This window comes from Enoplosus armatus, chromosome 13, assembly GCF_043641665.1.
Source record: "Enoplosus armatus isolate fEnoArm2 chromosome 13, fEnoArm2.hap1, whole genome shotgun sequence".
Lineage (NCBI taxonomy): Eukaryota > Metazoa > Chordata > Actinopteri > Centrarchiformes > Enoplosidae > Enoplosus > Enoplosus armatus.
In genome coordinates this window covers 4,245,947-4,259,695 of record NC_092192.1, presented here as the reverse complement: position 1 = coordinate 4,259,695, position 13,749 = coordinate 4,245,947, and the positions used below count along the sequence as shown (strand labels likewise).

Here is a 13,749-nt window from a genome sequence, read left to right as displayed (position 1 = left end):
TTACAAGTCTTCATTATTGCAGACGTAGTCCACTAGGTCTGTGACTCCTAACAGGTCGTCTTCGTCATCCTCCTGCACTGCCATCTCCTGGCCAACCAGACCGTTCGGTGCTATGGCGGCAGCTGGTGTGGCACTGATGTTTTTGGGTGGCTCCAGCTGTGGGACAAGGCCTGGAGCGGCAGCAGGCCGGCTGATGAGGCCCTCGAGGCTCTTTATCGGGCTCTGTCCGTTAGTGGGTGGCAGCTCCGCTGGATTACAGTCCGCTGGGTTTGTTCCCTTTGACTCCTCGTCTGATTTTTCAGCTGCTTTCTTCTCTTTCAGTTTCTCCTCCTCTTCTTCGTCGGAGTCGTCCGAGTCGATGCGGTTCACCCGTTTACGGATGGGACGATCCTCCTCCGACGATTCGTCCGAGTCGTCGTCCGAGTCGCTCTCTTCAGATGCTCTCCTGCGTTTTAGTGCAAGCCGTCTGCGCCGCTGCCGGGAATCTTCCTCCGAGGAGTCGGCTCTCCTCTTCACCCTCCGATCCCTCGACTCCTCCTCAGAGTCTCTGGAGAAACTCGCTGGGAAAGAAAACAAGAGACATCTTCAGCTGCCTGTATTCCTGCCATGATTACCTTGATATACTTAACCAAAAAATATTTATCAACAAAGAAATAACAGCAGTTCCTTTATCTTTAATAAGATTTGTCGAGTCGTTTCACACTGTAAACACGTCTGTGACTCCTCCCTACATGCGGCGGTTAGAGCAGATAACATTTTGTTGTTCCCGATTCATATCAATAATTAATTTACTATGATAACACTGGAAAGATATACAGTATAATGTGTAACTACGTTTGTATCTAGTTTTTATCTTATGTCCAAGTTAGGGAATAAACACTATCAATAACTGACTACTGCTGAAACAAGACTCAGTCTAACATCTACCGGCAACTCTCCCCTCTCTGTTAAATTTATAAAGATGGGCTTCATCAAAAGGCTCTGAACATCGTAACAAATTATTCTCACACAGCAGCTCATCGCTTTGAGGAAAAGTTACACTAAATCTGACCAGTTCAGAAGAAGCACTTTCCTTGAAGCTTTTCGATTTACATATTATGTTTTTATTTAAATGATGGTTTTATTAGTATGTTGCATGTTGTCCCGTCTGTCCTGCACCATGAGCTCATAATAACTTTACCTTTACCTTGTTATATCCCTGGAACACGCATACAGATATTTGATATGTGCTGGATACAGGCAAAAATAAACAAATTAATTAACTAATCAAGTTAAATTCAAAATTTCAAATTGCGTTGACACAAGGAATTGTACGGCATCACTCACGTGCCAAATTATAAAATTTCCGAGTAGCCTAATATAAGACATGTAGTGACTCTGCCGTTCATTCAGTTCAGAGTTAGTGTCACTGTCCATGGTGCTGAAAAGGCTCGTGAAGATTTTCACGATTTTTAAGCAAACAGCTATATTAGTTCCCTTTTTATGAGAGGAAAGGCTAATAATATCTCGGGGAGACTTTCCCCAACAGGACACAGGACAATAACTGGATGACAATTGTACATTGTGGTATCAAAACAAAAAAGGTCAAAATCCTGGACCATAGCCAGATCCTAAACTGTACTGTGTGTTTCCGACTGACCCTCGCTGTCGGAGCTGTCCTGGCGACGTCTGGGTTTCATTTTGGCCCGGTTGGTTTCTGCCTGAGAGCCTTCGGACTCGGACGTCTCACAGTAGTTCACCTGCTTCTTCTGACTCCGCCGAGACCGCCGTCGACTCATATCCAGATCGCTGTCGCTGAACTCACTGGAGCCTTCAGTCACTGGACACACACAAAATAATAACAACAATAATGTGAGGTGGGTTACAAATGTGAGGATAGTCTGCCAAGCCGACATCGAGGTGGTTCGAAAACAATATAAATATTCTTGGACTGAAGACTACAGCTGACTGTACAAGCCTGGACAAGATACTGACTAATATATTCTATATACCTATTTCATCTTCATCTTCCTCATCAGTCTCCTCCTCCTCATCATCCGAGTACCCTCTCGGTCTCCGCCGCTTTCTGGAGCTTCGTCGTCGCTTCTGTGGCTTCTTGGTCCGCGAAGAAGCGTGACGTTTACCACTGCTGTTGCTGCCAAAGTCGCTGTTGTTGGAGTCCGCCTCCGATTCAACCTCCGTCTCATTTTCTGACACAACAAACTCTTCTTCTGAGCTGCATCCAGCCACGGAAGAAGGAACAAATTCAGCATTCAGCCATGAGCAAACTAAACTCTTTTCAATAGCAGGTGTATTAGTCGAGGAGTATCTCTGCTGTCAGTCAGTGTGTTATTCCTACCTTTCAGTGAGGCGAAACTCCTCCTCACTTTCCTCCTCGTCCACAGTGCTGTCGCTGTCCAGGTCATTGAGTCGTCTGCGCTTTTTCCTGCGCTGACCGGCGGTGGGTCGCGGCGGGCGGCCGTTCTCCTTGCCCTCCTCTCCTTGGAGGATGGCGGATATGTCCTTTCCTCTGTGGCCTGTGATGTTGGCCATATCTTTCCCCCGACCAGCTCCTGTGAAAAACACCGCTCATCATTAACCTTAAACGTGAGTGAACATATTCTCTGATCTTAAAAGTCTGAAGGTGAAACACGCTTAGCGCTTTTTTGCCAATAGTTAGATGAGAAGATCGATACCACTCCCATGTCTGTACTGTACATGTAAGGCTAGAGCCAGCAGCTGATTAGCTTAGCTTAGCATAAAGACTGGAGATAGAGGTAAACAGCTGGCCTGACTCTGTCCCAAAGGTAAAAATGTCCGCCTGCCAGCACCTCAAAAGCTCACTAATTAACAAGTTACATCTCACTTGTTTAATTCGTACAAAAATCAAAGTAAAGAAACGTCTGTGTCGTGGTTTTACAGTGAGTGAATATTTCTTGTCTTTTACACTTTTGGTATCGACCCTTTCATTTATTTTTCGGTCAGAAGGTACATTTTCCAAAACAGTGCTATTGCTTTAAATAATTTCAATTAATTTTAAAACTAAGAACTCCTGTCGTCCTACCTCCGCCCTCTGCTTCTTTGATGTCTTCCTCAATTGCCTCCTCGATCGCCTCATCGAATTCATCAAATCTGTGAAATTAACATCGACAAGAAAATTTTAAGGGTGGTATATCACATCGTACTTCATCAGTACAGCAGCTTTTTTTTTCCTGCAGCTGGCTACAAAAAAATACCATATGCAGCTCTGCCATCAGTAACTTCCCCCCCGGGGATCAATAAAGTCCTTTCTGAATGTTTTTTGCAGTCATGCACTTGCTACAAATCATCTAAATAAGAACCATTAAATGTGAAAAGAACAATTTATTTATGAAATATTAAGTATTATATTAAGTCTCAGACCTGTAGCTGATGGATTTCTTCGCCCTCGTAGACCTTCGACCACTGCTCTTACTTCGCTTTGGTTCTTTCTTCTCTTTGATTATGATCTCTGGCTTTTCCTCTGTGACCTCCACCTGTAAGGAGCGAGAGTTCACGTTACAAACATCAACAGGTGAATATTTATCTGGCAAAAGAAATGTACAAATCAAAACTCTGTACTCACGGAGGGCGTGATGATGTTTTCAACACTGATTCCAACATAAATGAGACGCTCTTTCCTGGATGAGATAACACACATTCAGAAAGTCCAACATCACATAACTCAAAGCAGAACGACACATCTCTGAATACAGGAACAAACGCTTCATTTTAACCTCAATTAGGTGCTCAAGTATAAGATAAATCATACCAACACAACCCAATATACTCTTCACTATTTGTTGTTAAAATAATTAGCATGTGTGTCTTCAGTCTGCCATGTTGGCAGCACTGCAAAGCTTTTACTGTGGAGGAGCTGAAATTTCACAGTAAAAGCTGTGATAAGAGTTCATGTAAATCTACAGGGAGTGGACAGAATTATCACAGCATGACAATATAAAGAAATACGGTACAACACCACCACCAGCCATGGCCTAAAACACTGGTTCATTTACTCAAGGGTGCTTTCACACTGGACCTCTTCGGTTCAGTTTAAAACAAACTCTGGTGCTACTGAGGTTCGTTCGTGCTGGTGTAACAGCTGTCAATCGAACTCTGGCTGCGGACCAAACAGCTTGAAATGGGAAGAGTCGGTTTGTTTGTGGCGTGAAAGCAAACAGACCGACCGCAGGATTTTTTTTTGATAGCAGGAATGCGATTTTAGCATGTTCAGGAAGCCGTCTTATAATCTGTCTGTATAAGTCTACTTGTGACCTCTTATCACAGGTTATGGACAAAAGGAATATTTATTTTTCAGACAGCTTAATTTAAAGGATCATTTTTAATGAACTGCTGAGGCAGAAAATGTCTCACCTTCTCTCGGCCCGTTCCCTCTTTTTCAAAGCTGCGTCGAGATTTTGGAGCTGCTCTTCTAATTTGTCGCAGAGAAGCTTCTACAGAGGGGGATTAAAAAAAACATTAAAGCTATTATCACGTGTCATTTATTTCTTCTTCAACATTCGGTGGTCTGACTGGTACGTACATGTTGACAGGGGGGACAGAACCACTCTCCGTCGGGGATGATCATGAGGGGAGGCCTCAGACAGGCCGTGTGGTACCCGCTGTCACACGAGTCACACAGTAAGATCTGCAAAGGAGATGTTGACAGATGTTAACTCTCCGTGGTTCCATCTTCACCAATATGTGAGTTTGTTGCTTTTCCCTGTTTGAAACTTTTACTTTATATAACGGTTATACAGTTATTTCTCTTCGCGATATATGTCGTCTTCTGTGAATCACTTGGTAACTCTTGCTTGAGTGAACTGCAGGTTGGTGCAGTTATGCGACGTTGGTACCCACCAGCTCAGGGTGATTTGGAAGACCACAATGTTTGCAGGGGTCGTCATTCGGAGGTAGGTCGTCGTCTGAGGATGTTGAGGAGTCCGAGCTTCGTCTTTCTCGGTTACGATTCCGCCTCTTTCTGCTTCGCTCAACCTTGTAGTCCTCATCGCTGTCGTCCTCTTCCTCGGTCTCCTCGTCCTCGCTGGACTCCTCCTCACTATTGTCCTCCTCATCTTCGGAGCCTTTCTTTTTACGGCGCGTCCGCGTGTTGGACCACCGATTCTTCCGTCTCTTTCTCCCCTGAAACAGAGGACATTGGTTTAAGGACGGCTCAGTTAATCATGTGCGCTTACAACTTCAACTACTGACGATTTCCCAATGCATGCAAGTGGCCGTCAAAGTTTTAGATGCTTGTTTTTTTACCTGACGGGCCGAATGGATTCAGTTCAAACTGCTAAAATATGGCTGCAATTTTTATTCAAAATACGAACTTTCATGGGAACATGGGATAACTAAGCAAATAAATAAAAATGGAGGGCACTAGCTGTATGGGTTGAGTTTGAATTAATTACATGTTAGTTTAGAATAATTCAAACTTAAACATGGCGTGGTCCTTCTACTGTTAAACATCTACTGCCTCCTTTCACAAAAGATGCTTTGAAAGACGTGTGAACCTACTGAGTAATCTTACCTTCGGTTTGGTCTGACCCTCCTGATCAGCCTTTTTCTCTCTTGGTTTCTTCTGGACAGCTTTCACCTCCTCCTCCTCCTCCTCTTTGTCCTCCTCATCCTCGCCTTTTTCTTTCTCACCCTTGTTGTCCTCGCGCTTCTCAGCCTGCGATTTCTCCAGCTTCCTGTCATGGATCTCTACGGCCTTCGGTGTTGGTCTGGAGATTCTCGGCGACCTTCGGAGAGACCTCCCCGTGTTTGTATCAGACTCTGAATCCCCGTGTCTCTCCTCCCTCTGAAGTTCAGCTTTCCTTCGGTGGGCCAGACGCTTGACTTTCCGCCGGGGACCCACAACCAGAGCATCTGGCGGAGCTTCATTGCCATTCGCCACCTCTTTTTTTGTGGCAGACTCTTCTTCCTCTTCACTTTTGCTTTTACTTTCCTCTTCGGTGGGCTTTTCGGTGTCAGTTTCTTTGCTCGGGTCGCCCGTTTTCTCCGTTTCAGTTGAGGATTTGACGTCTGCTTCTTTGCTCACATTCTGGTGACCAGATTCCTCCATTTTGGTTGAGGTTTCGCTCTCTTTGCCTTTATGTTTCTCCTTTGTTTCATCAGTTTTTGAGAGTTTATCTGTTGTTGAATCCTCTTTACTTTTCTTGTCTTGCGGGTGTTTCTCACTGTCATTTGTAAGTTTTTCCTCGTCTGTGTCCTTCACATTTTCCTTGTCGGCGTCCTTTTTACTTTCTGATAACGGACGCTCTGACATGACCTTTTTAGGCTGTTCTTCAGAAACCTTTTCCTGTTCTGTGTCTGGCCTTTCAGATTTTTTATCCGTGTCTTCAGAGGCGTTTGTCTTCTCAACAGGGCCGGATGGTTTATCTTTCCCTTCAGATGCTTCCTCTGTCGTCTTCTGCGCGACCGAGTTTATCTCAGTTTTGTCATCCTCTTGCGGCTTTGTCAGATCGCGTTTAACGGCCACTGCTTCTACCTCCGTAGGCCCGGGCGTAGATTCGCTTATCTTGCCAACATCATGAATCGTTTTGTCTTCACAGTTGACAGTTTTCTTTACATCTTCAGGCTTTCCGGTCTTTCCAGCGTTAGTCTCGGAGGCTGCGCTGGCTTTCTCTTGTGTCACCTCTGCGTCTTTGATGCAGTCGTGCTTCTCGTCAGGTTTACATGATTCTGATTCGTCCGTCTTTTCAACACCAGAAGACTCCAAACCCTCTTTAGTGTTGGATGTTTCTTCTGATTTGTCACTGATTAAAGGTTTCTCTGCCTTTTTGATGACCTGGGAACTTTGCCTGGCCTCTTGGGTCTCTTTATCGCCATCTTTTAGCATTTCTGTCACAGAAATGACGACAGGCGATGATACAACGTTTTCAGAGTCAACAGACGTCTTTGCAGGATCTTTGTCTTCACACTTTGTCTCTGTTGTTTCGACGACTCCTGGCTTCTCTTTGAGGGCCGAGTTATCTGATTTCTCTACATTAGTCTCACATGTTGCCTTTTCTTTAGCTTCAGTCGTGTCTGTTACATTTTCTGACGTCTTGGCTTCTTCAGTCTGACGTGACTCTGATGTGTCCACGTCTACACAGGCTGTTTTTTTCTCAGAATCTTTTGATTCAACCTCTTTGGATTTGACTTTCTCTGACTCACCACTTGTTAATGATTTATCACTTTCCTTGTCTGCTGTACAGGACTCTTTTGTATCTGCTGGTTTGGATTCTTTTATTTTTTCATGATTAGACGACTTCTCAGGTGCATTATTTAAGTCTTTAGGTAAAGGTGGCGGCTCTGTTGGAGGCGGGGGAGACTCGTGCGTTTCTGTCTTTTCTTTTGATGCAGTGCTTCTTTCCTTTTCTACCTGCACATCTAGATGTTTCTTGTCTGCTTGGTGTGATGCGACTCCCTCTGCGACCTTCTCTGCACTGCCAGCTTCATCCTTTTTATCGTTCACATCTTCCTTGTCTGTGGACGGCGAGTCATTTGCTCTGGCTTCTGCAGATTCACCTGCAGCTGCTTCAGTCGTCTGCTTTTTGTCGGCGGCAGCGTCTTTTAGTGACTCGGACGAATGACTCTGGACTCCTTTCTCTGATGTAGGCTGAACTTCGCCGTTAACATGATCGTTTACACTCTGCGCTTTCTTTGTCTGTTCGGGAGTCGAGTCAGCTTTAGGAGCTTCCTTGACTTGAGGAACAGACGGGTTTTGCACTATAATGCCACTATTCTTTTCAAAGTCTTCACTAAACTTCATTCCTCTTTTTTTCAAAGGGATTTTGGCCTGTTGGTCATTCTTCAGAGCTTGTTGAATCTCCTCTGCGCTGGTCTTCTTGGCGTCCTCTACCCTTTCGGCCTTTACTGATATACAAGTCGTCTCAGAGGAGGGTTCACTTGTTGCTGTGCTTGTTTTAGCGTCCGACACCTCCATCGGCTCTTCTTTGATGTTCTGGGCTTTTGTACTGATACTGAGATCCACAGCAGGCTTTTCTGAACAGAGTTCTGCTTCAGTTTTGCCTTCAATGATGCCATTCAGTGATGATTTAGCCTCAGAAACTTCTGCTTCCAAGTCGTCTTTCTCTGTTACTTTTTCGTTATTCTCGGTCTTTGGTGAGACTGGACACACAGCCTTGTTGGAGTCTTTGCTGTCTTCATCTGATGAATCCTGAATCTTTTTAACTTCACCTGTAAAGTAAATATGAAATGAAAGATTAACCGACTGCTTGTAAACAATACAGAAGACGAGGGGTGGGAATATTTCAGTTGCTGGTATCACATAACTGTGAAAAACAAAAACAGATTCACATTTACCATCTTCACCGTCGGGTTTGGTTTCCTGTTCTTGCTCCTTTTTTAACAGCGACGGGTCGATTTGTGTCTTCAGCAGAGCCACAACCTCAGCCAAGTCGTTTCTATCTCTACGGGGAGAGAAGAGTGGGTGAATAAAACCGTTCCCTTTTCAGAGTAAATAACACACAGTGCCCGCTTTTATAGAGAGAATTAGCATTTGCTAATTTGCTTTCACAGTGCCTGCAGCATATTTGTCCCATTGAAATCACTTTTGTCAGCTTACTTGACGATGCACTTCCACGACGACCCGTCCAAGTCGTCCTGTTCCTCCACATAAACGCGCACGTTGTCGTCCTGATCCAGTTGAAACCAATACATCTGACCGTCTTTGTCCCGGCCGATCGGCTGCAGGCGCATTTTATCTGGGTCCTCCTCATTGATGGCAGTTTTGAACTTGACATTTTCGTCAAACTGACACTCACACAAATACTGGAGAAAGAAGAAAGGCGCAGAACGTTTCAAGATACAATAACATCCAGCACAAGATGTACTGTTCACAAGACTGTTACGTTTCACTTGATACTATGATAATTCAGTTCTGTGAGTGAAAAAAGAATTACTGTTGCTGATAACGTGGAAAGGGTTCGTCAAAAGTTGGTTGAACGTGTGGTGTTCATGTTACTGTCAAGCACATTCAATTAAAGCTTAAAGGGAAAAAGTGTAGCCAATTAGGAAACCATTGATATGTACACAATTTAGCTAAGTTGCAGAGTTTTGTTTACCAGTAGCTGAGTGAGAGTAGCGATGGGGGGGTGGGGGTGGGGGGGTAATCTCCGAGGTTAGCTACAACTTCAGCCCTGGAACAGTAAAGCAGCCTCCCATGTGCTCCCTGAAATGTGTGCGGAAACCAGACTGCCGCTCTAAAAAGCAAGAACAACATCAGTGTGCTTACTTTAAGTATTCCCGTCTTGCAGTCCACCGGCAACTCCTTGTATCCTTTTTGTTCGAGTTCCCATGCCCAGGTGGTGTTGAACTCTTGGCATACCTGCAAGGAAAATTAGAAGTTTTATCCACAAATGAATGTTTTAAACGATGGAGTGTTGTTAGACTCCATCATATGGACTACAATACCAATAAAGTCTGTTCAAACCTGGTTGTAGATGGAGATTTACACACAACAACAAGGTGAGATGATGTCAAAAAGTGGACTCTTAATGCTCTGCCATCTTTGTTGTAGTTCAAAGAGCTTTTATTTCTCACCAACAATGTGTGGAAACTTATGGGAAATACCACGAGCCACCACCAACACCTTTCTGACAGCCGCAGCTAAAACTGAACATTACAGCTTTCACTGGCTTCTGATGTCGTCTCCAAAATTATAATAATTTCATAAATGGTGTTACCGTAATTATCAGCAGGGTTTAATGGACAGTCTGAGTGCCTCGTGGTAGTCTAAATGTGATTTCAGATACTTTTCCACTTTTGAAAAGCAGCACAAATCAATATTTTTCACATTAACGATGGATCAGATGATAAATGTGAAAAAAGTCGCTCGTAGAGACAGACACTCAGAATCATCCTCAAACTCTGCAGAGCGTTTCAGCCGCTTTTAGCTAATTGTTCTTTGGTTTTACCTCAACTCAACCCCTTTTCAAGCAGCAGCAGGCAACTGCAACCTGCCCACCACAGAGCAGCAGACAGATAAAGTTAGCGACCGGCTGGTGAACATTGTGGAGCATTTAGTAGCAAAAAGGCAGATATTTTTTCTCAGGAAAAGAGTAATTGTTGGAAGTAAATTCATCAGATGGCCACAAAAAATGACTGTAAATGAATGCTAATGTTGTTCTCTGTCTGCTGGATGTATAAACAGACAAGTCTGTCAATTACTGCAGCTGCAGGTTTATGTTGTTTTCATTCATCTTTGTACCAAATGCTACCAAACATAACACAGTGTCCAATTTCCAAAAAACAATATTGTTTTATTACACATGCATTGAGTAAAAAAAATAATCTAAAAACTACAAAAGTTGACAACTTACTTTTACTAGATACTTCTCCCATCGGTCTGCTGACACCGACTTGCCGATCTTCCTCAGCAACTTGACGTGAAGATCAACCAGCAGCTTTGGAACTGAGGAAAGATTAGAAAGACGATGCGGTCACTCCATCGCTCACAGAGTGTCTCATTTTAGACATAACTCAGCATCAGTCACACAGACTTTATATGATTCATACAGTAAATAACCATGACGGGTATCAGAATCATGAGGATGATGAGGACTCTATCCTACCTATCTTTGGTCATATTCGCATACAATTTGACCACTTCTACCAAAACATATTAAGTGGTTTTGTTTTTCCGATTAATTCTTTCATCGCTAAAGTCACAGAGGTGCCTGTGCAGTGATCAGAAATATAGATATAGTCCGAATGTTAATCCATGATTCAGTCACAGTTGCCTTTCAGACCTCATCAGAAAAGTCAAAACGCTTAAAAAAAAACCCACTTTGACAGCAGGTTGCATCTTCAAGAGGTATTTTCATGATCCGACAGATTTCTATACTGAGTTCTCAGACAGATAAAATACTTTAAATCTAACATTCACAGACTTGTTGTGCGTTTCAACGAAGAAGAAGAAGAAGAAGAAGAAGAAGAAGAAGAAGAAGAACAACAACAACAAGAAGAAGAGCAGCAGAACAAAGTGCAAATGCTGCAGGCACTGTGAAATATTGGATTTAAATGTTTGGGCCGGGCAAACTTATTATCATTCCAGTGAGAAAACAGATTGTAAAAATACCTTTGAACCCGCCGCTGGACGACAGGTAGAAAATACATTCCCGTACAGAATAATGTCCAATTTCTTAAACCAGGATATAATAGCTATATTGTGACACATGCAAACAGGATACTCCAAAAGCTCCACTTACTAATGATTCAAGGCTTTCAGTCGCCTTTCACTGCCTTCATTCAATGGATGGGATCTGGCTCAGGTGTGTAAATATGAACTTTTTAGGTCACGTGATTACAACTGGTCGTATACGGATCAAAGTCGCCTGATGACCACCTTTCATCGTGTGACCAAAAGTTCACATTTAAGGTCGTGTGATGATGATGATACCTGAGCAAGATCCATTCAGTTATGTATGATTTGTAAATGGACATTTGAGCTTCTCTTTACCACATCAGTCCAATTTAACCTATATCTGTCACTGTGTGAGATCTTAAATATTTGATAAAAGAAAGATTCACAGCACTAACGTCAGATTCAATTTTGGAAAAAGTTAAACCTGTAAAGATCAGAAAAGTGCTGCTTTCTTTATACATATGGAGTCCCACAAGGACACTCTTTTAAGATAAGATTAACTTTAGTCATCCCACGCAGGGAAATTCAAGTGGAGCAGATGTGCAAGAACAGATGCAGCATAAAGCACAGTTAATGCACTTGTAGCAGCAAAAGTGTTTGTTGTGTTTGGTATATGAAGAGGATGATGATTATGAGGAGGGGGAGGAGGGTTGTGACCACATGTAATTGGAGTGTTTCATTTATCAAGGTAAGTTGTGACAATGTTAATTTTAGCTTTCACAGCAGAATCTGATGATCGTCATTAAATATTAGACTGTGTTGTAAATCGTACCCGACGTTTGTTTTGTTTGTATTTTGTGACACCTGGTTGTATTTACCTGGTCACACTTTGCACAAATTAAATGGATGTTATATGGCACTGATGATAACTTGCAAAAACACACTTTTAGAGTTGACTTACTGCTACTATTAGCCAACTCTTTAAATTGTGACGGCTTGCATGAGGCTTCTTTAATCAACTGTAATACACTTTGTTTTCTCTGCTCTGCTTTGTAGTCATTTAATCCCATCCAGCTGCTGTTATTTAAACTGCATGCCCTGCAAATGTTTCACAATAAAAACCTTGTCAGGAAATTAAGGGAACCTGTCCGAATAAACGATTGGGGGCTTTTAATTTGAAACAGATACAGGAAGTCTTGAGTTTGTATTAACAGCGTGATGCAGTAACAAAAATTTAACAGTGCAAACGGGAAAAGATGAGAAAACTGAGAGGCTTCATAGTACAATATAATCAAATATATTTATTAAACAGAGGGAATTAGAAATTAAGTCTCATATAAGCCGAATTAAAGATACAAGCCTGGTGCCCTCTGCAGTTAAAGGTACTACTTAAGAATGTATTAATATAAATGCTAACTATTCTAATGAGCTCTAACATTGTGCCCCATGATGGCTTATTGTAAAATACGTGCATCAAATCTAACGTTATAGCAGTCCCTGGAAAAAGTCTAGTATTTCTCCAAGATGGCCACTGAAAATAATGTCGTTGGAAGGTCGACCTATACGATTAATTTAAAATCAATAATGTTAACAGACTGGTGTTTAAAACACATTAAGGGTGAGTTCATTTGAACGGAGCAGATGTCAATGTGAGGCGAAATATATGACACTCAATAAGGAAGACTTCAGACGGGGCTGCGCTTGCGCAAAGCAACCCAACGCAATTAAAAAAATAGTCAAGTCAGCCATAACAAGCAACACAAACGGAAGTACAACAACTTTAGTAAACACCTACAATAAGATCGCTGTGATATACATGCCAATACATGTATGGACATGATATAACTATGCATTTATTAGTTACTCGGTGCACCGCGAGACATCACTGTAAATTTATCACCAGCAGGATCATGTTTTGAGCGCCAAAAAGGTTTTATTTTGAAAGCTTCCACCGGAAGTTGTCGCGGATACGGGTGCTGTGACAGAAGCTGTGCGAAACACTACATGACAAAATATTTTAACTGTAAATAAAGTGCACAATCGCGTGCCCGTCACAGACAATGACATCTTCACCGATATATTATCAAGATCCACGACGTGTTGCATGAATTATCACCATCTTTACTGCCTCACAAACACTATTATCACCACACATATTTGCCTGTGTTGTGTTACGAGTAACGTTACAGCGGCAGATAAAGGCTGCTTGGAAAAAATTAAGCCCTATTCAAAAGCTAAAAAGTGAGAGAAAACCTCGAGTAATTCGGCGGGGTCACACCTTTATTGTCATTAAATTAAGTATACACACATTTTCCACTTCGAACGGCAGCTCTGGGACGCAGTTAACTAATATTTAAGTAAACAAGAAGGTTAGAAAACCACACAATAACACACGACTAGCTAACGTAGCTGCTAGCCTGCTAGCACGGTACCATTATCATTAAAGCAATGGTGAAGTCTCTCCTCCTCCCGTTAGCAGCTGTGTGTTTTTCTGCCCTACCTGAGGATGTGTCCTGCAGATATCTCTCCAGCTGAGGGAAGGTGAGCTCCGGTAAGTCCAACAACGCTCCGTACCGCTCCAGGAAGGAGCAAATCACGGCGTAATTTGGACACAAACCGGGGGACGAACTCGCCGTTGCCGCCGAAGCAGCCAT

At 42.8% G+C, this 13,749-nt stretch overlaps 1 protein-coding gene across 1 annotated transcript; it reads right to left on the bottom strand.

The window, feature by feature from the left end:
- On the bottom strand, positions 1-13,749 carry rsf1b.1 (remodeling and spacing factor 1b, tandem duplicate 1). Its single transcript, XM_070917210.1, has 17 exons — positions 13,596-13,749; positions 10,332-10,423; positions 9,245-9,337; positions 8,576-8,781; positions 8,308-8,420; positions 8,060-8,187; positions 5,531-7,987; positions 4,858-5,139; positions 4,541-4,645; positions 4,372-4,451; positions 3,584-3,638; positions 3,382-3,494; positions 3,044-3,111; positions 2,339-2,552; positions 1,992-2,215; positions 1,640-1,819; positions 1-560 (listed from the first exon to the last, which is right to left on the bottom strand). Exons 1-17 carry the CDS (start codon positions 13,747-13,749, stop codon positions 1-3), a joined length of 5,124 nt encoding a protein of 1,707 aa, XP_070773311.1.